Source organism: Armigeres subalbatus, chromosome 1, assembly GCF_024139115.2.
Source record: "Armigeres subalbatus isolate Guangzhou_Male chromosome 1, GZ_Asu_2, whole genome shotgun sequence".
Classification (NCBI taxonomy): Eukaryota; Metazoa; Arthropoda; class Insecta; order Diptera; family Culicidae; genus Armigeres; species Armigeres subalbatus.
Window position 1 is genome coordinate 23,384,292 of NC_085139.1, and position 20,804 is coordinate 23,405,095.

The 20,804-nt window shown below is 39.3% G+C and overlaps 1 protein-coding gene across 4 annotated transcripts in view; it reads right to left on the reverse strand.

Annotated features, from left to right (window-relative positions):
• Positions 1-20,804, reverse strand: part of LOC134222701 (ankyrin repeat domain-containing protein 12) — a 509,755-nt gene that overhangs the window by 150,443 nt on the left and 338,508 nt on the right. For 3 of the 4 annotated variants that reach the window (XR_009982435.1, XM_062701871.1, XM_062701864.1), the window contains exon 2: positions 4,283-5,097. The exons of the other annotated variant lie outside the window; for it this stretch is intronic. Coding sequence is in view for 2 of the 3 variants with exons in the window: in XM_062701871.1 (XP_062557855.1) it covers positions 4,283-4,897 (615 nt within the window). In the remaining variant the exon portion in view is untranslated. The remainder of the gene's footprint in view (positions 1-4,282; positions 5,098-20,804) is intronic. 4 annotated transcript variants of the gene reach the window in all.

The following is a 20,804-nucleotide window of genomic DNA, read 5'->3' on the forward strand; positions in this document are numbered from 1 at the left end:
TTGTTACGGATCACGAGACAACTTTCAGATCAATTCAACTGAAAGACTTTTTGGCCCATTTATGAGTTTCTTTGACATACGCCTCATCATCAGAGAGTAATGGACGAGTCGAAAAAACTCACTCAACTATAATAGAAATCTTTAACACCAACAAACATAAATTCCCTAACCTAAATACACGAGGACTAATTTCAATCTGTATTCCCTTATATAATTCCAGCATACACTCAGCAACCCTGTTCGCTCCGAACGAGGTCCTTTTTAATCAGCGCAACCAAATTAATCCTCAGGATATTTCAAGAGAAGCCACATAATTTTTTTCTAAAGTCAAACGTAATATCGAAAAAGCAAGATTTGTTCAAACTAGAAGTAATCATAATAAGGAAGACCCACCCATAATAGAAGAAGGTTAAAGGGTATTTGTAAAGCCCAATATTAGGAAAAAACTTAATCCAAGAGCAGTCCCCACAATAGCTAGGCAAGTAGAAGAGAAAACATTTAAAAATACTAGGAGAATAAAGAGAAACAAAAATAAAATAAAAAGATTGAAAAAAGTTTGAAAATGTTTAGAATTTTATCGCTTCTCTTAATAGGACAGGCGTTAGGCCAGTATCTAGAAATCGATGATCTTCATCAAAACCCACTACTATTACTTAAAGAACAAAATTGCTACATTCAAACAGGAATTATCAAAATTTTACGTCCCATAAATTTAACAATGTTAGAGTTAAATGTTGCCTTGTTTTTAGAGCTTTCCCGGAAAATTGATCGAGATCTACCAATGTCAGATCTAATTATTAGAAAAAGTAGACAGTAAGCCGACAATCTTTACAAGTTGCAACCAGTTAGGAACAATAGACCAAAACGATGGGACATCATCGGCAAAAGTTGGAAATGGCTCGCGGGAACACCGGACGCAGATGATTTACGGATTATCAACATCACTTTCAACACCCTGATTGACCAGTCAAACGAACAAATCAAGGTAAATCAAGTCATCAACGAAAGGATTTCAAGGATGACCAACACCGTTAACCAACTCACATCAGTCAACGACATTGTTCTTTAAGAGACTGATGCCATCACGCTTCTTCTATCCCTGGATACGATGAACAACATCCTCGAAGAGATTGAAGATGCCATCCTGAGAGCTCGAGTATCACTGTCAAACAGTAAGTTACTAACTCTTAAGGAAATTTTCCTGATTGAAACTATTATTAACGAGCAAAAATAATGACTGATTTCCCCGAGGAAGCGCTAAGCTAATTCATCCCGAAAATGTAATCCAACAATTCCACGACATACACCCCTTCTCAGATGTATGCCTCTTCCCAATTATAATGGGGTTGGAAAGTCACTGCACAGTACTTCAGACAAATTCTACCGATTTCATAGCACTACCTGGAAATAAGGTTCTTATTAACAATGCAATAAATGAACACTTAAGTTCAAACTGTGGACCCCATGATAGGAAACTGACTGAAAATTTCCTACTACATTTCCAAAACTGCACTCTGATCATTGCACACAATACATTCACTTCAGAGGAAACATTCAGCAGCACAGTTCAGTTAACAGGAGTATTCCCGAGTTTATCAATCAACAAGAAACTAATCCAGAAACAAAACTTATCAAGTTCAAGCTTGGTAACTTCAAATAATCGACATCGCATTGACCATATTCAGCTGCAACAATTTGAACACAAAAAATGGTTTTATGGACTTTTTGGTGGTCTCTCAACCACAACATTAATTATCATAACATTCGCAATTATTTGTTTACGTAGGAAGAAAGTCATTATCAAAGTAAAACATCTCAAAAAGGATAGGAAACTCAAGAAGTTGGAAAAGTGCAACCCTTCTCAATCGAACGAGGACGTTCGGTCTTACCCCCCGGAGGAATTACGTGACGGACCAGTCCAATCACCATCAACCAAATTACCGGATCAGCAGTTATCAAGTCACACCATCCGAGTTCAAAGTCCAAGCCGACCAACGTGCCCATAGGATTGCCCTGTCAGCAAGTTTAGGTTACAAAAGCCCGATCGAACCTTCGATCGGCCTCTTTTAGTTATCAGCAATTAAGTAGTTAACATCGTTCTAGTAGTGATCAGTAGTAATAAGCTAATCAAAAATGTGTAAAAGTGTTTGTTAAGGAAAATAAATGTTTTTTTTTTGCATAGACCCAATGGTCTAATCCAAATTTATATGTTTAAATGGCTTCGGCTCTATTTGCTCGGGGTTCTGCCAAAACACACCAAGCGCCAACGAAAAATCATCTATTTTTCTGCCCAAGCTTTCGTTTAGTGGATTTAATTGATCGCAAATCATATCGAATATCCCCAAAACCCATAACTGAGGATCCCATACATCAAATATACGTATGAATTGATATGAAATGATTCCCGTGTTTCTTGTGCGAACAAATTATTACAAGTCAGTCAAAAAGGTGCTCCAAGAATCTCTGGAATATAGGTTTCAAACCTACACGCGTAACTAAAAGTCTGTTTTTTGATGGTTCATGCGTTTTTTAATCCCTACGCCTGGAGCCGCCTTCAATAGCCGTTCCGTTCCAGGTCATCCAAGAATTCCCTCAAGCATGGGTCTTACGGTCTACACGTGTAACAAAAAAAGCAGATTTTTTTTAACAATAGTGTGTGCCCTTTCTGATGCAAAGAGTCATCCAAGAATTCCCTGAAGTTATGAAGTTCTACACGCATAACCAGAATGGGATGAGCGTTCTAGAACTGTTCTTTTACAGTTCATTCAAAAATTCACTGGTGTATAGGCCTTCAAGTCGTCATGCTTAGCCAAAGGTCTGTTATCTATTTTGCAAAACCCTTAGTAACCTATAGAACCAAATTGGATAAGCATTAAACAAGAAATCCTACTTAAGTCCTACTACCTAGTCCTACTTAATTTAAAAAAATCACTAACAGCAAGATGAATTCTTTAAAGATGAAAATAGATCTTTCGTTATGCGTATTGACCTTAAGGCCTATACTCGAATTTTTGGTTGGCGTTGTATGGAACATGCATACCAGTCATATCATATTTGGTTGAAATGATCACTAAGAGGTTGTTACATTTCTAGAAGGAGCGAATTGATTTTCCATTATGTGTATTTTCCTTAAGGCCTGTACTTTAATTATTGGAATTCATGAATAGCCTGGAATGGATCATGTATTCAATTCATATTAAATTTGGTTCAAATGATCACTAAGAACATGTTCAAATCTATATCTATATACATAAAAATGAATTTCTGTCTGTTTGACCCTTATAGACTCGAAAACTACGGAACCGATCGGCGTGAAAATTTACATGCAGAGGTTTTTGGGCTCGGGGAAGGTTCTTAAGATGGTTTGAGACCCCTCCCCCTTTTGGAAAGAGGGGCTCCCATACAAATGGAACACACATTTCTGCTTAACTCGAGAACTAATCAGAGAATAAATCAATTTTAGGCGAAACAAAGTTCGTCGGGTCTGCTAGTACCTAATATAAAATGAATTTCTGTCTGTCTGAACCTTATAGACTCGGAAACTACTGAACCGATCGGCGTGAAAATTTGTATGCAGAGGTTTATGGGCCCGGGGAAGGTTCTTAAGATGGTTCAAGACTCCTCCCCGCTTTGGAAAGGGGGGCTCCCATACAAATGAAACACTAATTTCTTCATAGCTCGAGAATTGATCGAAGAATAAATCAATTTTAGGCGACACGAAGTTCGTCGGGTCTGCTAGTTATTAAAAAAAAAACAAATAGATCTTTCGTTATATCCAATTTGATTGAAGAATCGCAAGGAATATTGATGTTTGAGCTGCTGGGAGCATGTGACGTACCATATCAAAAATACATACCTAGAACATGTGATATTTACATATCTAATTTGGGTCTTTAGATTGCTATGATTATGTATCGTATTTAAAATTGTCGAAAAATCAATAAGTTAAGTGAAAATGTAGTAATTAAAGCAAAAATTCTTTTCACGTCATATTATTTTTTCACGTTGTCACGAAGTTGCTTCGTGAAGGTGAATATTTTATGCTCTGCCTCCAAATAAGTGCCGTTATAAGAGTGTTAAGTGTATTACATTTCTTTAATTGGAATAAAAAAGTTCACCCCAGCATCCCAGCTTATTTCGCCATTGCAACCCGATCATCAAGAATGAAACCGTCATTATTCATTATGAAAACCTTGTCATCCACACTCCACATTATTCCGGGACTCAAGATTCAATACCTGAATATAAAGGTAAAGGAGCATAAAAGGAGCAACACACTTACCTTTTCGCGCAATTCCCTAACAATTTCCTCGGTGAGACCCTGCTGGCAGGCGTACATAAGCGTCGTACATCCTTCCGAGAGCCGTTGACCGTGCTGCTGGTGGCGGACGGCGTCACCGGACGTCGCCGACTTTTTTGCTGCACTCTTGCTGCTCCGTTCGGTTGATTTAACTTTTTCCTGTCGTCCGCCGGGCGGGTGGTCGGACCCAGTATTACTGGGATAGGGTGTTCCCCCTCTGTGTTTGGCGGCCGCCGTACCGGGCCGGTCGGAAGACTCCGATGTGGTGGCAAGCGCCGGTAGCTGACAGGTCGTCAATTGCGACGAGGACGACGGTGGAGCGCTTCCCGGCGAAGGGGTCAACGGGGGTTCGACTGTCACTACGAGGATTTCCTGGTCGCCCTGTTCCTTAAACTTGACCGTATGCTTCGGCCTGCCCGGCAGCTGCTGGTCACGATTGGCAAGGGCCGAAGGTTTTCGCTTGTGCACGGTTGGGCCACCACCACCACCACCAGCGCGCGTGGGGGCCTTCAGAGGCGAATGCAGCTGTCGTGGAACCGTGCCCGTGGGCTGCTGGGGGAGGACTGCTGGTATGTGCTGCTTTCGCTTCGCCTCCATTTATTTGACGACCGGATAGTACTTTTCATCTTCGGTGGTGTTTGGGGGGATTCTTTTCACAACGGTGGGGGGTTTCACAAGGCACTGAGAACACTAAACTCACTGAAAGTCAACTGATGGGATTTGGTGCGACGGTTTACTTTTTGTTTCGGAACGTTAGTTTGCACGCTACACTACGCTTTTATACTTACTACTTCATACTGTATGTTCGGGGAATAGGAAAATTATTTCAGGATTTTATTTGACTTTTATAACATATCAATCAATCAATGAAAATTAATTTATCCGTTTTAGCGATGAAGGGCATTTGCACTCAAACATATACACACACACACACTTCCTCTCAAGATCTCATTTCGCTCTCTGTTGATCCAGTGATTTTATTTTTATTTTATCTACAATTACATCTTATCTACATGTATAAATATAAAATCACAATTAAGAAAGATATAATTGTAAAAACTCGTTTCTCTTGTTATTTTCTTATACAAAGCTGTTTTATTCAGCACCGCATTACATATTCTTGAGTGGTCATTCTCCTGCTCAAATTAATGATTCAAGAAAGGTAAATTTAACAGCACCCAATTGCTTTCATAACGTTGATCTCAGTCGGAGTTCATCGCATTTTTTAGATGTCTCATAAAAATTTCAAATATTCAGCTACCCTAAAGAAAACACGCGCATCGATCCAGTGTGGGCAAATGCATTACGCTTCAGTTGTTTTTTTACCACAATTCGCCGGCGAGACAAACGATTTTTTTTGAGGCTCACAGTCTGCCTCCACCTCAAGCTGAGATACTCAACGACTCCAAGTCAAGCGGACTAAATTACGTACGAAATTTACGACTCACTTCTTGGCCGCAATTTCGCCAAATGCAGCTGCCTGTACCCATTAGCGTTAATTCGGGGTTTTTACGCTTCTGTCATTAGGAATTCTGATTAGTGGCATGATAGTTAACACTTGGCTGTAGGACCGCCAAGAATTAACCTAACGGAGAAAATCTGTCTTTGTCTCAAGATTGATGATCGATAGTTTTGGCGAACTTCTGAAGGAAAATCCTTTAGCCAACATTAATAGGTAAAACTTTCGCATGTAAACTTAAGCGTCACATTGTGAGAATTCTGGTGGTTAAAAACCTTGAAATAAGGTTCTCGATTCCAAGTAAAGGATAGGTTTTAAATCCATTTTTAAAGCACGATGAATCTTCATAATCTAGAAGAGATATCCATTTTATGATTTGGGTTCATACCACACAAGATTGATGGTTTTATATGTTTAGGTCACTTCCTTTCATAATAAATTGCCATAGTGCGCCGCAGGCGGCTTTTCAACTGCAAAAACTTTTACTCCATCCGTCCGAATTGCTCCCATCTCCGCGTTGCAGCTCCACCTCGAAACAAAACAAAGAAAAACACAAAAATGGCCTCCGGTCCAAACCGGAGTGGATGGCTAAAAGAAAACTACCACGAGGACGGCGAGGACGATGCGAATTAGTGTCTTCCCCTCAACTGAGCGAACATCCCGCAGTTCGCGCAAAACACAATGCCAAGATGGAAACGAGCATCCAAGTTGTTCCTTTTTTTTCCTCCTAGAGAATGAGAAACAAGTTGCTTACTTTATTCCAAACTTTAGTACCGGTGTTATGAGTGAGAGTAGTCAGAAACGATCCATTTTGTTGTCCATGATGGGCGGTTTTATATCTGGAGAATTCGTTACATGAGTTAGACGGTTAGTTCACTCAAAAAGTTCCATAAAGAATGGCTTTTGCTCATCAATATTGAATCCAATGGGGTTTGCATAATATATTATAAAATTTTATCCACAAGCAGAGAACGCGAAAGCAGTGTTACAAAAGCACATATTTCCCCATTATCTCCTACCACCTACATACTACTACTACAACTGGCTGGAATCGTATTCGCAAAGCTTGCGCTCCTTACATCGACTTTCTTTTGACGAGGACGGAAGCAAACACAAAAGAAGAAGGAAGTTGTGAAACTTTTACGTTCTCCGCCTGCCTGCCGGACCCAAGCATCCAGCCAGCCAAAGCCCGATGTGGTACCGAGTGCTTGAAATGAAAGGCCGCCAGTAACAGGAGGAGGAAGCTCCCTTTGACAGTAACCGGCAAACAGCATCACTATCAGCAGTGGAGCACATTTTCGAAATTAACATCCGGTGCGCTACTAAACAATGGGGCTGGATTACAATTTCTTTCTCTCGCAAATTTACTTTTGGCCGGAAGGGGGAAGCTTCCGTGCCTCAGTGGTTCTAAATGGACACGATATGGATGTTGGCATCTGGATACGAATGCAGATTTCATAATGTCACTGAGATGGGAATCTTTGTACAATCAAAATTCGTTAAAGTCTTTTAAAAGAAGCAACTAAACTTCTGACATCTAGTGCCATAGGAGATACAGATGATTTGGATGGCACCGTTGTTAATCAACATTTAAGAGCTGAACATAAGCAACATTTAAGAACGTATTGCACAATTAGACGTGGATAAAACGCAAACAGCCGGCGCCTCGCCTTCAATAACACTGGGTTCTCATACAAAAAAAATGTTTCTATGGTAAGATAAAAATGGTGCTGGACACAGACTGCATTCGAGAGGTAAGTCATATGACAAATCTGGTCTCAAAATTATTTCCAAGAGAAATCCTGCTATATTGCTTTCCATTATGATACGTAATCCGTTCAGCAAACGTATTAATTTTTAATTGTGAATAGTGAAGAATAGTGAAAGTTTGTATTTAAGTCAAATAACCATTGGCTCAGATTAAGAACAAACAAATGATACAAGAGGATATTGTAACAAGGCCAAAGCCAACTTTACTATTAACGCCCTTTCTTTATCAACTTTCGCCCAACTTTATGAACAATCGCCCACTTTGTGCCATTGATTGTTAATCCTTACGATGGATGAACAATAAAATATTAGTGTTTTGTTTTGGTTAATCCGTAGAGCGATCGCACGATCATCAAAAATATATTGTGTTACTCTTTGTGCGTTCGATAAGTTAGAATACTAATACGGATGTGTGTTATATTTTGCGAAATCCGTTCTTATTAGTAGTGTAGAAGTAGTGTAGAAGTTGCGTAGATCACATCACTTTCCATTGTGAATTCTGATCTATGTTTCTGATTACCCAACCCAACTAATAAAACCCCCATTCCCGTGGTTACTGTGGAGATGCAGAGGTATTCTCGGTCTCTAGTAGCAACAATAACCACACACTAACATTCCCTTCCTTTCCCAACTGACTGTAAGGACTTGGCCGGCGCCGTTATTGGTTAACATTTGCGAGCTGCTGAAACGTGCACTTCGAGAATAGCTGGTAAATCCCAACCACTATTCACTTGGATCGAAGTGAGTTCTGACGAATCACGGAGTATCAACCATTGATATGTACAGTCAGTCTAAGCTAAGCTAAGCTTTAAAAGAAGCAACTAAATTTCTATCCGATTTAGGGCCTATTCAGACTTCAAGCTCTATAACTAGATGAAATGTGTTTATGATGTCCCGATTTTATCACTGTTTGGTGAATTTTGGGGTGATAGAATAGAAAATGTGACAAAACCGGATTTTTTTATTTTCAATTTTTCAATTTGTTTCACAAATATAAATCAGTTTATGCCTTGAAGAGGCGAAATACGGGAACGCAACCCGTAACTTCTTGTCGAAAAAACTCACAAAATTCTGGACAGGTATGGGTCTGTTCAAATATTCTTCTTCTTCTTATTGGCATTACATCCCCACACTGGGACAGAGCCGCTCATTAACCACTTCCACAGATGTTAACTGCGAGGTTTCTAAGCCAGGTTACCATTTTTGCATTTGATATACGAGGCTAACACGATGATACGTTTATGCCCAAAGAAGTCGAGACAATTTCCAATCCGAAAATTGCCTAGACCGGCACCGGGAATCGAATCCAGCCACCCTCAGCATGGTCTTGCTTTATAGCCGCGCGTCTTACCGCACGTCTAGGGAGGGCCCCTATTCAAATATTACGTACCGCAATAAGGGGATGGAAGGTTATTCAAATTTTGGCACGATTTGTTACGCAAAATATAAGGGGTCCTATCAAAACTAAGACTTAAAAAACCAGTATTTGTTACGCGTTACGCACAGGGGTGGGAGTAGTTCTTAAAAGTGTTACATGATTGTTACGAGAGGGTGGCGGGTTACGAAAAACAACGAGTTTTGCGTTACGTAATATATGAACAGACTCTATTCAGAAATGATTCACAATAAACCCCAGGTGGTGAAAGTTATTTCATGAAAATCATTGTTGTTTGTGATATTATTTACAAAACTAAAACTAAAATTTTCAAAAAAATTTGGGGTGACAAAATCGGGTCAAATGCATGATTAGGGGTCTCCAGTAGCCTTGCAAGCAAAGGCATAGGATTGCCAATCCGGAGATGCCGAGATCGATTCTCGGTACAATGTTTTCGGGTTGGAAACATTCTCAAAACCCTGGGCATAGTGTATTCATTGTGCTTGCCACACAAGATACATAATCATGCAATGGCGGGCATATAAAAATTTTCAATAAATAACTGAGGAAATGCTAATAGAATACTAAGTTGAAAAGTAAGGCCAAACTTCAGTTGGAATGTAGAGCCATAGAAGAAGAAGAAGAAGAAGATGAAGAAGAAGAAGAAGAAGAAGACGTGATTAAATCGGGACGTGAAGAAATCGGAGGTTGATAAAATCGGGTAGTGGTAGAACCGTGTAAATATTGTATGAACCGAAATGCCGAATTATTTTAACCTACATACATAACTTTTACAAATCATACTACATGTGATCACAGTGATCCTCTAATCAAAATGACTTTCTGAAGGATTTAAAATTTGAATGAAATGAGCTGGGCTTATAACAAATTTAACCTCCCGAATGCATTTGGGTCCATTTCGACCCAAGCACACCCGAAACGGAGTAAGGTCGTTTGGCCGAAAAGGACATTTGGCCGAATAGTACATTGGGTCGAATAGGACATTTGGCCGAAAAGGACATTCGGTCGAATAGGACATTTGACCGAATAGAACATTTGGTCGAATATGACGTTTGGCAAATAGAGCATTTGGCCTAATAGGACGTTAGGCCGAATAGAACGTTTTGCCAAATAGGACATTTGGCCTAATAGGACATTTGGCCGAATAGGATATTTGGCTGAACAGGACGTTTGGCCGAAATGACATTTGGCCGAATAGAACGTTTGACCGAGTAGGACATTTGGCTGAATAGGTCATTTGAAAAGTGAGAAATGAGGGATGAGAAGTAAGACGGTTCACCACTCACTCATTTTTCACTGTTGACTGTAAAAAGCGAGAAGTGAAGTGCCTGTTTTGTCGTGTTTCTGTTCAGTAAGCAAAAAGTTCACGCGGGCCGATTTTGTTGTTCTGTGCAGTCGAAATGAAAACCAATCAGTGCCTGTTTTGTCGTGTTTCTGCTCAGTAAGCAAAAATTTCTCGCGCTGTGAGTAAATAACATCGGACGTGTTTTAGGTAGGACGCAGAACATTCGTGAAACACGAGTTTGTGGTTTTATTTTCAACATTCGGTGAATAAGTGTGCGTTTGAACGTGCTTTGGATATGATACGAAACATTTTCAAGATCCGGGTCACTTTGTCTTGCTTTGGATAAATATTTTTGAATAATTTTTCAACATATACTATTATTGACAAACGCTTCCTATTATTCACCATACCCACTAACACTAATTTTCCTTCCCGAGACATCTATGAAGGTAGTATGGGTTTCCTGAATCTTCATTAGTAGATGTTGAACTAACATTCCTTCCCTCCCTTCCGTGATTGTAAGGACGTGGCCAGGTATACAACTGCTACTGTATAGGAAAAAATACTAGTCCCAAGTACCAATTTGCGACAATATACAGTAGATAGCTCAATTGAGCATTGTATAGTCACCCACGATTTGTACAATCACATATGCTATGCTATGCTCACTGTTAAAAGCGAAAAGTGAGTAGTGAGACGTCTCACTACCCACTTTGCACTACTCACTTTTCACAGTGAGAAGTGAGAAGTAAGACGTTCCACTTCTCACTCCTCATTTCTCACTTCTCGCTGTAAAAAGTGAATAGTGCGAAGTGAGAGGTAAGACGTCACACTACACACTTCTCTCTTCTTACTTTTTACAGTGAGCAGTGACAAAAATGAGAAGTGAGTAGTGAGACGTCTTACTTCTCACTTCTCATTTCTCATTTCTCACTGCAAAAAGTGTGAAGCGCAAAGTGAGAAATGAGATGTTTCACTACTCACTTCGCGCTTCCCACTTTTAAGGAATGAGAATCACTGTAAAAAGTGAGAAACGCGAAGTGATTGGTGAGTAGAGGTGGGCGCCGCCGCACCACGCCGCCGCCGCCGACAGTTTCTGGTACGTCGCCACCGCCGACATTTTTCTATCGGCGCGCTGCCGTTCAAAATTCTTCACGCCGCTGATCTATAATTATCCAGGCCGATCGAAATTTGAAGAAGTCGAATATTCGGTGGAATTTTCGTAGAATTTCTCTCCAGAGAATTTTTCGTAAAAATACCAATGATTTCCTTGAAACTTTCATACCATTTTTCGTTGTAATTTCGAAAAGCTATCCGTAAAAACTAAGAAAAACTTCGAGTGGAAATTGCGAAGAGTTTCCCATTATAATCTGAATAATTTCTCGTTGAAATAGAATTTTTGAACGGAAAAGTATCGTTCGACAGAAAGCCTAAAAAAAACAAAACTCAAAATTTCAAAACTCATGGATGATTCAAATCAAGCGTGAGTTGAAACGCACCCAACTCAGCAAGTAAAAACTAATGGATGAGTTGAATCATTCATTTGAATCATCGTAGGTTTTCTTTTGTTCTCCTTCGTTAATAACAGTGAATTGACGTTTGTCACATAAAATATTAGACACTCTTCCATGCAGTGTTGTGCTTAATCATTATCAGACGATCATAATTGCAATTTTCATGTGAAAACTTCTCACGTGAAAACAGTAGGCAAGTTGTCACCGGCGACAACTTCTCAAATTTTGTACTCAAACGATAATAAACACAGAATTTTCATTCAATCATTAATCTTCACTAATAATAGCTAATTGATAACAGTCCCGTTATATCTTATATTTGGCGTTATAGCTTCATGCTAGTGAGGAAAAAGAGTTCAAAATGTAACGGTAAATGCTTCAAATCAAGATACGATTTTCAAACGATTATAAATCGCTGGCGAGTTTTAATCACTTGATAATTTAAAAGTAAAATCGCGGGTGAGTTTGATCATTCTCGATTTTTCGAAAATTTGATTTTTCCCAACCCTGCGTCCATGTACAAGCAATAAATTGCCCCCAAATTGATTTCAAATGCGTTTTTAAAACAAAATGATTTGTTGGCAAATGAGTGAAATGATGCGTTTTAGCATGAAAAATTCAAGCGTGATGCATTCCTTTAAAATCGCAGACGATTTCGTTCGAACGGGAGCGCTGAAAGTTGTTTGGCCGAATATGACGTTTGACCGAATAAACCATTTGGCAGAAGCCCATCTAGCCTAATTGTGTCATTTGGTCGAACAGTTCCTTTGGCTGAAAAATAACGGGCCATTTTGGCCTCAAAGGACATTCAACCGAAAAGACATTAACGGGAGATTCTTCTGAATTTCGTCGAAAAAAAATCTGATGAACTCCCCCAGAAAGTTCTTTAAGTTTTTTAAGTATTTTCATTTGGAAAATATTTTCGAATTTTCCACGGGAACTATTTTGAAGATTCGAGAACTCTTTGCAATTCCAAAAGGAAATTGTTTGGAGTTTCAGCGGCAAATAGTTCGAATTTTACATGCGAATCTCTTTAACCTGAATCAGAATTTTCACGGAAACATGTTCCAAGTTTCTACAGGAAAATAATCGGAATATCCACGGAAAGTTCCTATTAAGTTTCTATTGAGCATTCTTCGAAATTTACCCAAAAAGTTCTTCATTATTATAGGAGATTGCGACAGGTAAAAAGAATGTTTTATTGTTGGTTTTCTCAATATAGATTAATAAAGATGACTGGCTTGGCATAGCCAACGTCAAAACAGAAAAATCTTTGGAATACCCGCAAGAGACTCCAAGGAGTTTTTACGGGAAACTTTTTGGAACTTCCCCAAGAAATTTTCCTAACTTTCCACGGAAATCTTCTCAGAGTTTCCGCGGAAGATTGTGCAACACGTAGATTTCAACAAAAACTTCTTTGAGTTTCAACGGAAAATTGTTCTAAGTTTTTAAGGATTTTCCTTGGATTTCAACAGGAAATTCTTCATCTCGTTCATAAGTAATTCCTGGGAAATTCCATTGGCCGAAAGTGAAATACATCCGCACTGGTAATTTGGCCGATAAAGCCATTTGCCATAACAGGTAGTCTGGTCCAGATGTCATTACTGAACTGGTGATATGGTCAAAAATATCCACTTGTTTGGCGAAATGGCCTTATTGTCAAATGACCATTGAACAAAATTACGTGAGGTCATTCGATAATGACGTCACAGATTTTAGTGGGGGAGGGAATCTAATATTTTGTGACAGTACTAGGTATAAAAAAGCGTGACAGAGGGGTGAGTGGGAGTCTAGAAATCTCTCGTTATATTTGAATCGTCCCTCGCGTCTTTACTTTTTAAGTCTTTTTGGTTGAAAATGCCGTTTGGCCGAAAATGTCGTTTGAACGAAAATGAATTTAGAAATTTTGACTTTTTTTATCGAAATTTGATCGAAAATGCCGTTTTGTAGGCATCGTCATTTGTCTGAAAGAATCACTAGGCCCGAAAATGTGCATTCTGCAAAATAGCAAAAAACTTGCATTGTCTGCGAAATTACTTGTTTGGCCGAATGTTACTTTCGGCTGTTATTGCTATCTGTCAAAATACATTTTTGGACAAACCATTTTCGACCTGATAACAGTTCCAGATGGACGTTCAAATCGGCATAATGGAATTTGGGTAGATTACTTTTGGATTAAATGCTAGTATCAGCTTAAAAAAGTAGAGAGTAAATGTCATTTGGCCAAACGGTTCGATATTTTTGACCATAGTTTGAGTCATTGACATTTGCGGTATGACCCGTCGTTTCGAATTGATGACCTATTGGTCAAACGACCTGTTAGAAAAAACGTTTTTTTCGGCCAAATTATCAGTGAGGCTGTATTTCGCTTTCGGCTAATGGAATTTTTCAATGACTTATTATGGAAAATACGAAGAATTTCCTGTAGAAATAGAAAATTCCCAGCATTTCCCGTTGAGATCCAAAGAATTTTATGCCAAAATCCACATTCTATGCTATGCCAAACGAACCGTCTTACTTAATCTATAATGAGGAAGCCAACGATGAAAAATCTTTTCTACCAGTTGCGATCTTCTACAATTATAATACAATTAGAATGCAAAACAATCAGAGCCGTAGCGTGAAATTCCGGTGCCCTTGGCGAAATGTTCTTTTTCTACAAAGGAAAAAAAGTATAATATTTTGCATTTGGATAACAATTTGCATTTCAGGAATTGTATATTGCAGGAAATCCCCCTAAGAATGTTGGAAATTTTGTGGTATGTTTCAACTATTCACAGAATATTCTGCGGCCTTTGCAGAGCAGTGCTGAGAGATTTGAGTAGAGAGACGGGGGTAAAAAAAAAACAATATCACAATCCACTGTATAAATAATTCTTCAATTATTTCTGAAAGCCCTCTGTACTCTATGTACGCATATACGGTCAATGCAGTATGGATTGCCAAATAACCATAAGATTCCTAAAAAAAACTCTTAAAATTTTAATTGATTTCCGAAAGATAGAATAAACGTACGCAAATCAAAAGGAAAATGTATTTTTCGTGAACCTACACAACTTGACCTAGTTGGGTCAATAAAATCCAACCCTAAAGTGAGATGGTCAATGGTAAGAGTCAGGGTTTGCAGAAATCGCTCTCAATAGATAACGAACAACGATAACAGAGAGGCAAAAACTGTTCCGAATCATAACAAGCCATGATAACAAATTTATCAAACGTGTATACAAGTGCGAAAAAACAGAATCGGATAGATCGGATTGATAGAAAAATGGTGATTCTGCCTTTGTTTTCGCTCATTTCGTGTTGGTGACTGCACAGCTGTGTAGAACAAGTCGAAATGCATCATCAGAGCCAGTGCTCCCCGCATTTGGAGCTAAAAGAAATTTATCATGGGTTATAGCCTCTCGAATCAGTTCTCTATCATGTCAACTTGCGAAAAAAGTCTCTCGCGAGATGCTACATATCGTATACAGAGATGATAAGTGAGAGACTTGCTCATTCTCTTTAGGATTCAATCCCTGGTAAGAGTCGTTGTCGGAGCTAGTTGGATCATGAAAATCTATTTGGCTGAAATCACCATCGGCCCTATTCGGATCAAGAAAAATTTTAAGCCGGTCGATAATTTGAAGGAATATAACTAGACTCATTGACGTCAAAAAAATCCAACTCTGACGCTGTTTGTTACTCGTCTCTGGAATGGAGTTGTTAGTGGCCCAAATCGCCATCGAACCTACCCCAGCAAACATTGGCAGCTGGTAAAGCGTTAAACTAGTAAAAAATAGACTTCTTCAGCCAAAAAACTAGCAAATTCAGCTTAATTTGTTTGTTGAGACTGAGAGACCAAGAAAAAATCTACTTTGAAGTATGTCAATGGTTTGAAGACATCATTGGAACTGTTAGTTTGATAACTTTCAGCTAAGAAGTGAGCTGATCGATGATCGGGGTCGATATTGGATTAAGTCGGTTCAAGAAAACCCCAACTATTGAGTGAGTTGGTTGATGACCAAAATCTACATAGAATCTATTCGAATTAGAAAATCCAATTATGAAGTGAGTTTGTCGGTAAATTGGAAGCACTACTGGGCTCTGTAAATAGTTGAGTCAATAAAATATAATTCTAAATTGAGTGGATTGGTGGTTGGAGTCACTTTCAGATACGCCTGGCTCTCCCATACTAAAATCCAAAATGGCTAAATCTTGAATTTGGAAGATTGGAACACCTAGTGGTGTATTCATCTTGGTTTTTAATTTGACTCTCCATCACTGTTTTATAACAAGTTTCTGGATAGCTAGGATCCGAAAAGCGAAAAGTCTTATTTTGAGGCCGAAATAAACTTTTTTCAGATCACATGAACATTTCCTGAACAAAACTAGTGAAGAATACACAACAGAAACTCAAAAGGACCTTTCCATGGATATTTCGAACTTTTTTCTTGTAGAAATTTGAAAGAATTTCTTGTAAAAATCCTGAAGAGTTTCTCATGTGAATTCCGACAAATTTTCCGATGAAATTAAAAAACAAAATCACAAAACAAAGTAGTTCCCGAAAATAATTTTCAAATAAATATTATCCAGGGAAGTTCATCAGATTTGTCCGGCAAAATTCAAAAGATTCTTGAAAATATCCCGACAAAATGCAAAAAAAAACTTGAGAAAACGTAATAATAAAATCGGCACGCAGATTTACGCCACCGCCGGCTAAAATGGCATTCGGTGTGACGCCGGGAACGCCGTCGCCGCTGGCCAAAATTCTGACAAACGCCGCCGCGGGGAATATCGGACCGGCGCACACCTCTATTGGTGAGACGTCTCACTATTCACATTGTGCTTTTCACTTTTTTCAGAGAGTCGTCTCACTACTCACTTCTCATTTGTCACTTGTGCTCGAATAGGATATTTGGTCGAATAGGTTATTTAAAAAGTGAGAAATGACGAGTGAAAAGTGAAACGTCTCACTATCTACTTCGCACTACTCAGTTTTCACAGCGAAAAGTGAGAAATGTTCAGTGAGAAGTGGAACGTCTGACTTCTTACTGTGAAAACTGAGTAGTGAGAAGTAGATAGTGAGACGTTTCACTTCTCACTCCTCATTTCTCACTTTTTAACCCTTATGCGGCCAACAAAAAAAAAACACACGTGGATGGCCGACAGGGTACCCGTGTTCCCATAAATTGATATTCTCATAACTTCAACAATTTTCACCCGATTTAGATAATTTTGACAGTTTTGGAAACAGAAACTCATATACTTTTTGCCCATTGTCAAGGTTTACAGCTTATGCCCATGGTTATTCAAGAAATCTTTGAAGTAAGGCTTAAGAGTCTACACGCGTAACCAAAGGCCATTCAACCAGTTTCAAATATGCTACAAGCTCTTTGCGCTTCTTAGAATTGAAGGTGTTCACAGTATATGCTTCGGGTAATGCAAAAATCCCTGAAATGAGGTCTTAGTCATCCGAGAAATCTCTGGAGTAAAGCCTAAAGATCTACTCGCGTAACCAAAGGCCTATTATGCAAATTCAAATACGGTACATGCTCTTTGTGGTACTTAGCATAAAATGCGTTCACAGTATATGTTCCGAGTCATCCAAGAAATCTCTGGAGTAAGACCTTAAGGTCTATACTCGTAACCATGGGTCTATGGACTTGTCTCAAAAGTGATACATGCTCTTTGCGCATCTTGAAATCAAATGTGATCACTACATATGTTCTGTGCTATCGAAGAAATCTCTCGGATAAGTCCTCTGGCGCCTTCATTGCATATGTTCATGGTCATCCAAGAAAACCCTGGAAAAGGCCTTCAGGTCTACACGCGTAACCAGAGATCTTTTAGATTGCTTCTAAAGTGGTGCATGCCCTTTGAGATACATAGAAAAGAGCGCTTTCATTGCATATGTTCATGGTCATCCAAGAAAATCCTGGAAAAGGCCTTAAGATCTACACGCGTAACCAGAGATCTTTCAGATTTTTTCAACAGTGTTACATGCCCTTTGTGGTACATCCAAGAAAACCCTGGAATAGGCCTTTAAATCTGCATGGGTACCCAGAGATCTTTTGGCTTGTTTCAAAAGTGGTACATGCGCTTTGTGGTTCATGGGTATGTTGGTTGGTATGTTCATGGGTATCCAAGAGAACACTTGAACAATCCTCAACAACTTAACGCGTAACCAGAGTTCTTTCGGCATAATTTAATAGTTATACATGCCTTTTATGGTACGTAGAATAGAATGCACCCATTTCAAATGTTTATGGTCATCCAAGAAAACCCTGAAGTAAGGCATTAGGATCTACACCAGAGATATATCAGCCTGTTTCAAATTTGGTACATGCCTTTGGGGTCCATGAATAAAATGCGTTCATGGCATATGCTGATGGTCATCCTAGAAATTTATGGAGTAAGACTTCTAGGCATACACGAATATCTAGAGGGTCTTTAAGGTCACTCCTTACGGAATCCAAGTTTCAAAGTGCTCGCGTTCTCGGGGACACACCACTCGATACGGAAGCAACGCACAACTGTCATTTTTATTATTTCACGCATGCTGCGACGCAGCAAAGCTAAATCAACAAAAATGACAGTTGTGCGCCGCCTCCGTATCGATTGGTGTGCCCCCGAAAACACGAGCACTTTGAAACATGGATTCCGTGAGGAGTGTCCTTAATCTAATTTTAATATGGTACATGATCTTTGCGATATTAGCCCGTTTTTTCCCTCACGTTCTCGGCGTGAAGTTGTATCGCTCCAATTTATTTACATTTTGCATTTCCAAAGAATAGACAACTTCATATTAGTGATATGAATGAAGTTTGTATACTACCTGGAACCAACAACAACAAGACAACAATAACTACTTGGAATGCTAATATATCAAGATGAGGTTTCACATCTTGTTTATTCTTCAATAACTGCCCAGAGCTAATGACAACAACTTGAATTTCTATATGGAGTTCATAGACTACCTAGTACCATGGTAAAAACAAAAACTACAGCAAACGTTCGATAACTGCAAGTCATTTAACTGCAATGCTTTTTAACTGCAATTCGATAGTTGCAACAGTTATCGGACCGCTAAACTTTAAACCGATGTCAGACTCAATGACAGCTGCATTGTGCTGCACATTTAGATGAACTTTTATTGCATCTGACGTCGATTGACAACCGTTTGACGTCTAGAGTGCGTTGCAGTTATCGAACGGCATTCGATAACTGAAAAGTAAACATTTTGCAGTTATCGAACGGCTACTATACTAGGAATGCGTACATTCACTCAGATTTGGTTGACCCGATTTTGTCACTCCCAGATTTTGTCTACCCCTGATTTTGCCTAACCCGATTTTATCACGTTTTCGACCCAATTTGCCGCAAACAATAAAGATTTTCATGAAATAACTTTCACTGCCTGTAGCTTAGTATGAATCATTTATGAGTACCTGTTAATAAGTTTGTAAGTCTCTTCGACAAAAAAATACGGATTCCATTCACGTATTTCGCCTTGCCTTCATTACGGAGCCCACGACAATGAAAATAACTACTCAAAATACAAACATATACTAAGAAGGGGTCTCACAACTTGTTTATTTTCAAATAACTGCCTCCATTAAGGAGGTAGATCCATTGACCTTGACTCTATTTCATAGACTACCTGGAGCTCAAGACAACAACAGGAACTACTTGGAATACAATCATATACCAAGATGGGGTCACAAAACTTGTTTATTCTTCGATAACTGCCTCCATTACGGAGATTGATCTACAGAACTTCGGTGGGGTTTGGTCCCACGAAACCAGTACGCTAGACAGGTACTTAGCGGGTACTGATGAAACCAAATTCACAGCATCGGGCATGTAGCCGAACTCTCGCAATACATTCTCAGAACTTACCCTCTCATATATGTTTTTGTACAATGCCAACCAAGTAGGATGAGTATTTAGTATTATCTGGCTCCTACACACTTGCTTCATCACCAACGGCGCTCGATGAAGTAGGGTTGTGTGAGATTGTGCTAGTTGGTCGTCAGATCCCAACTCGACCACATAAGCGAAGAGAGATCACCTTTCGAGTTCAGTACATTCTAAGTTAATTGCCTATGTTCCGGGTATTGAACCACCTGGAGTGGAAATTAATTACTATGTCTGCAACTCGATTATGCATATGCACGACATGTGATAGATTAAGTTCGGAAACGGTATTGGAGGAAAACCGCTACCTTCCGTCCCTCCCAGTTGTTCTTCAATAACTCATCCGTTACGGAGGTTGATCCACCGACCTAGACTCTATGGAGTTCGTAGATTACCTGGAGCCCACGACAACAACAAGAACTACTTGGAATACAAACATATACCAAGAAAGGGTCACGCTACTTGTTTATTCTTCGATAACTGCCTCCATTACGGAGATTGATCCGAAGATCTTGACTGTATGGAGTTCGTAGACTACCTGGAACTCACGACAACAACAAGAACTACATGGAATACAAACATATACCAAGAAGGGGCCACACGACTTGTTAATTATTCAATAACTGCCCCCATTACGGAGGTTGATCCACAGACCTTGAATATATGGAGTTCGTTTAATACGTGGAGCCCACGACAACAAGAACTACTTGGAATGCAAACATATACCAAGAAAGGGTCACAAAACTTGTTTATTCTTCAATAACTGCCTCCATTACGAAAATTGATCCACAGACCTTGACTCTATGGAGTTCGTAGACTACCTGGAAGCAATGACAACAAGAACTACTTAGAATACAAACAAATACCATGAAGGCGTCACACAACTTGTTTATTCTTCAATAACTGCCTCCATTACCAAGGTCGAACCCCATACCTTGACTCTATGGAGTTCGTACACTACCTGGAGTCCTCGACAACAACAAGAACTACTTGGAATACACACATATACCAAGAAGGGGTCACGCAACTTGTTTATTCTTCGTTAACTGCCTCTATTACGGAGATAGATCCGAAGATCTTGACTGTATGGAGTTCGTAGACTACCTGGAACTCACGACAACAACAAGAACTACATGAAATACAAACATATACCAAGAAAGGGTCACACAACTTGTTTATTC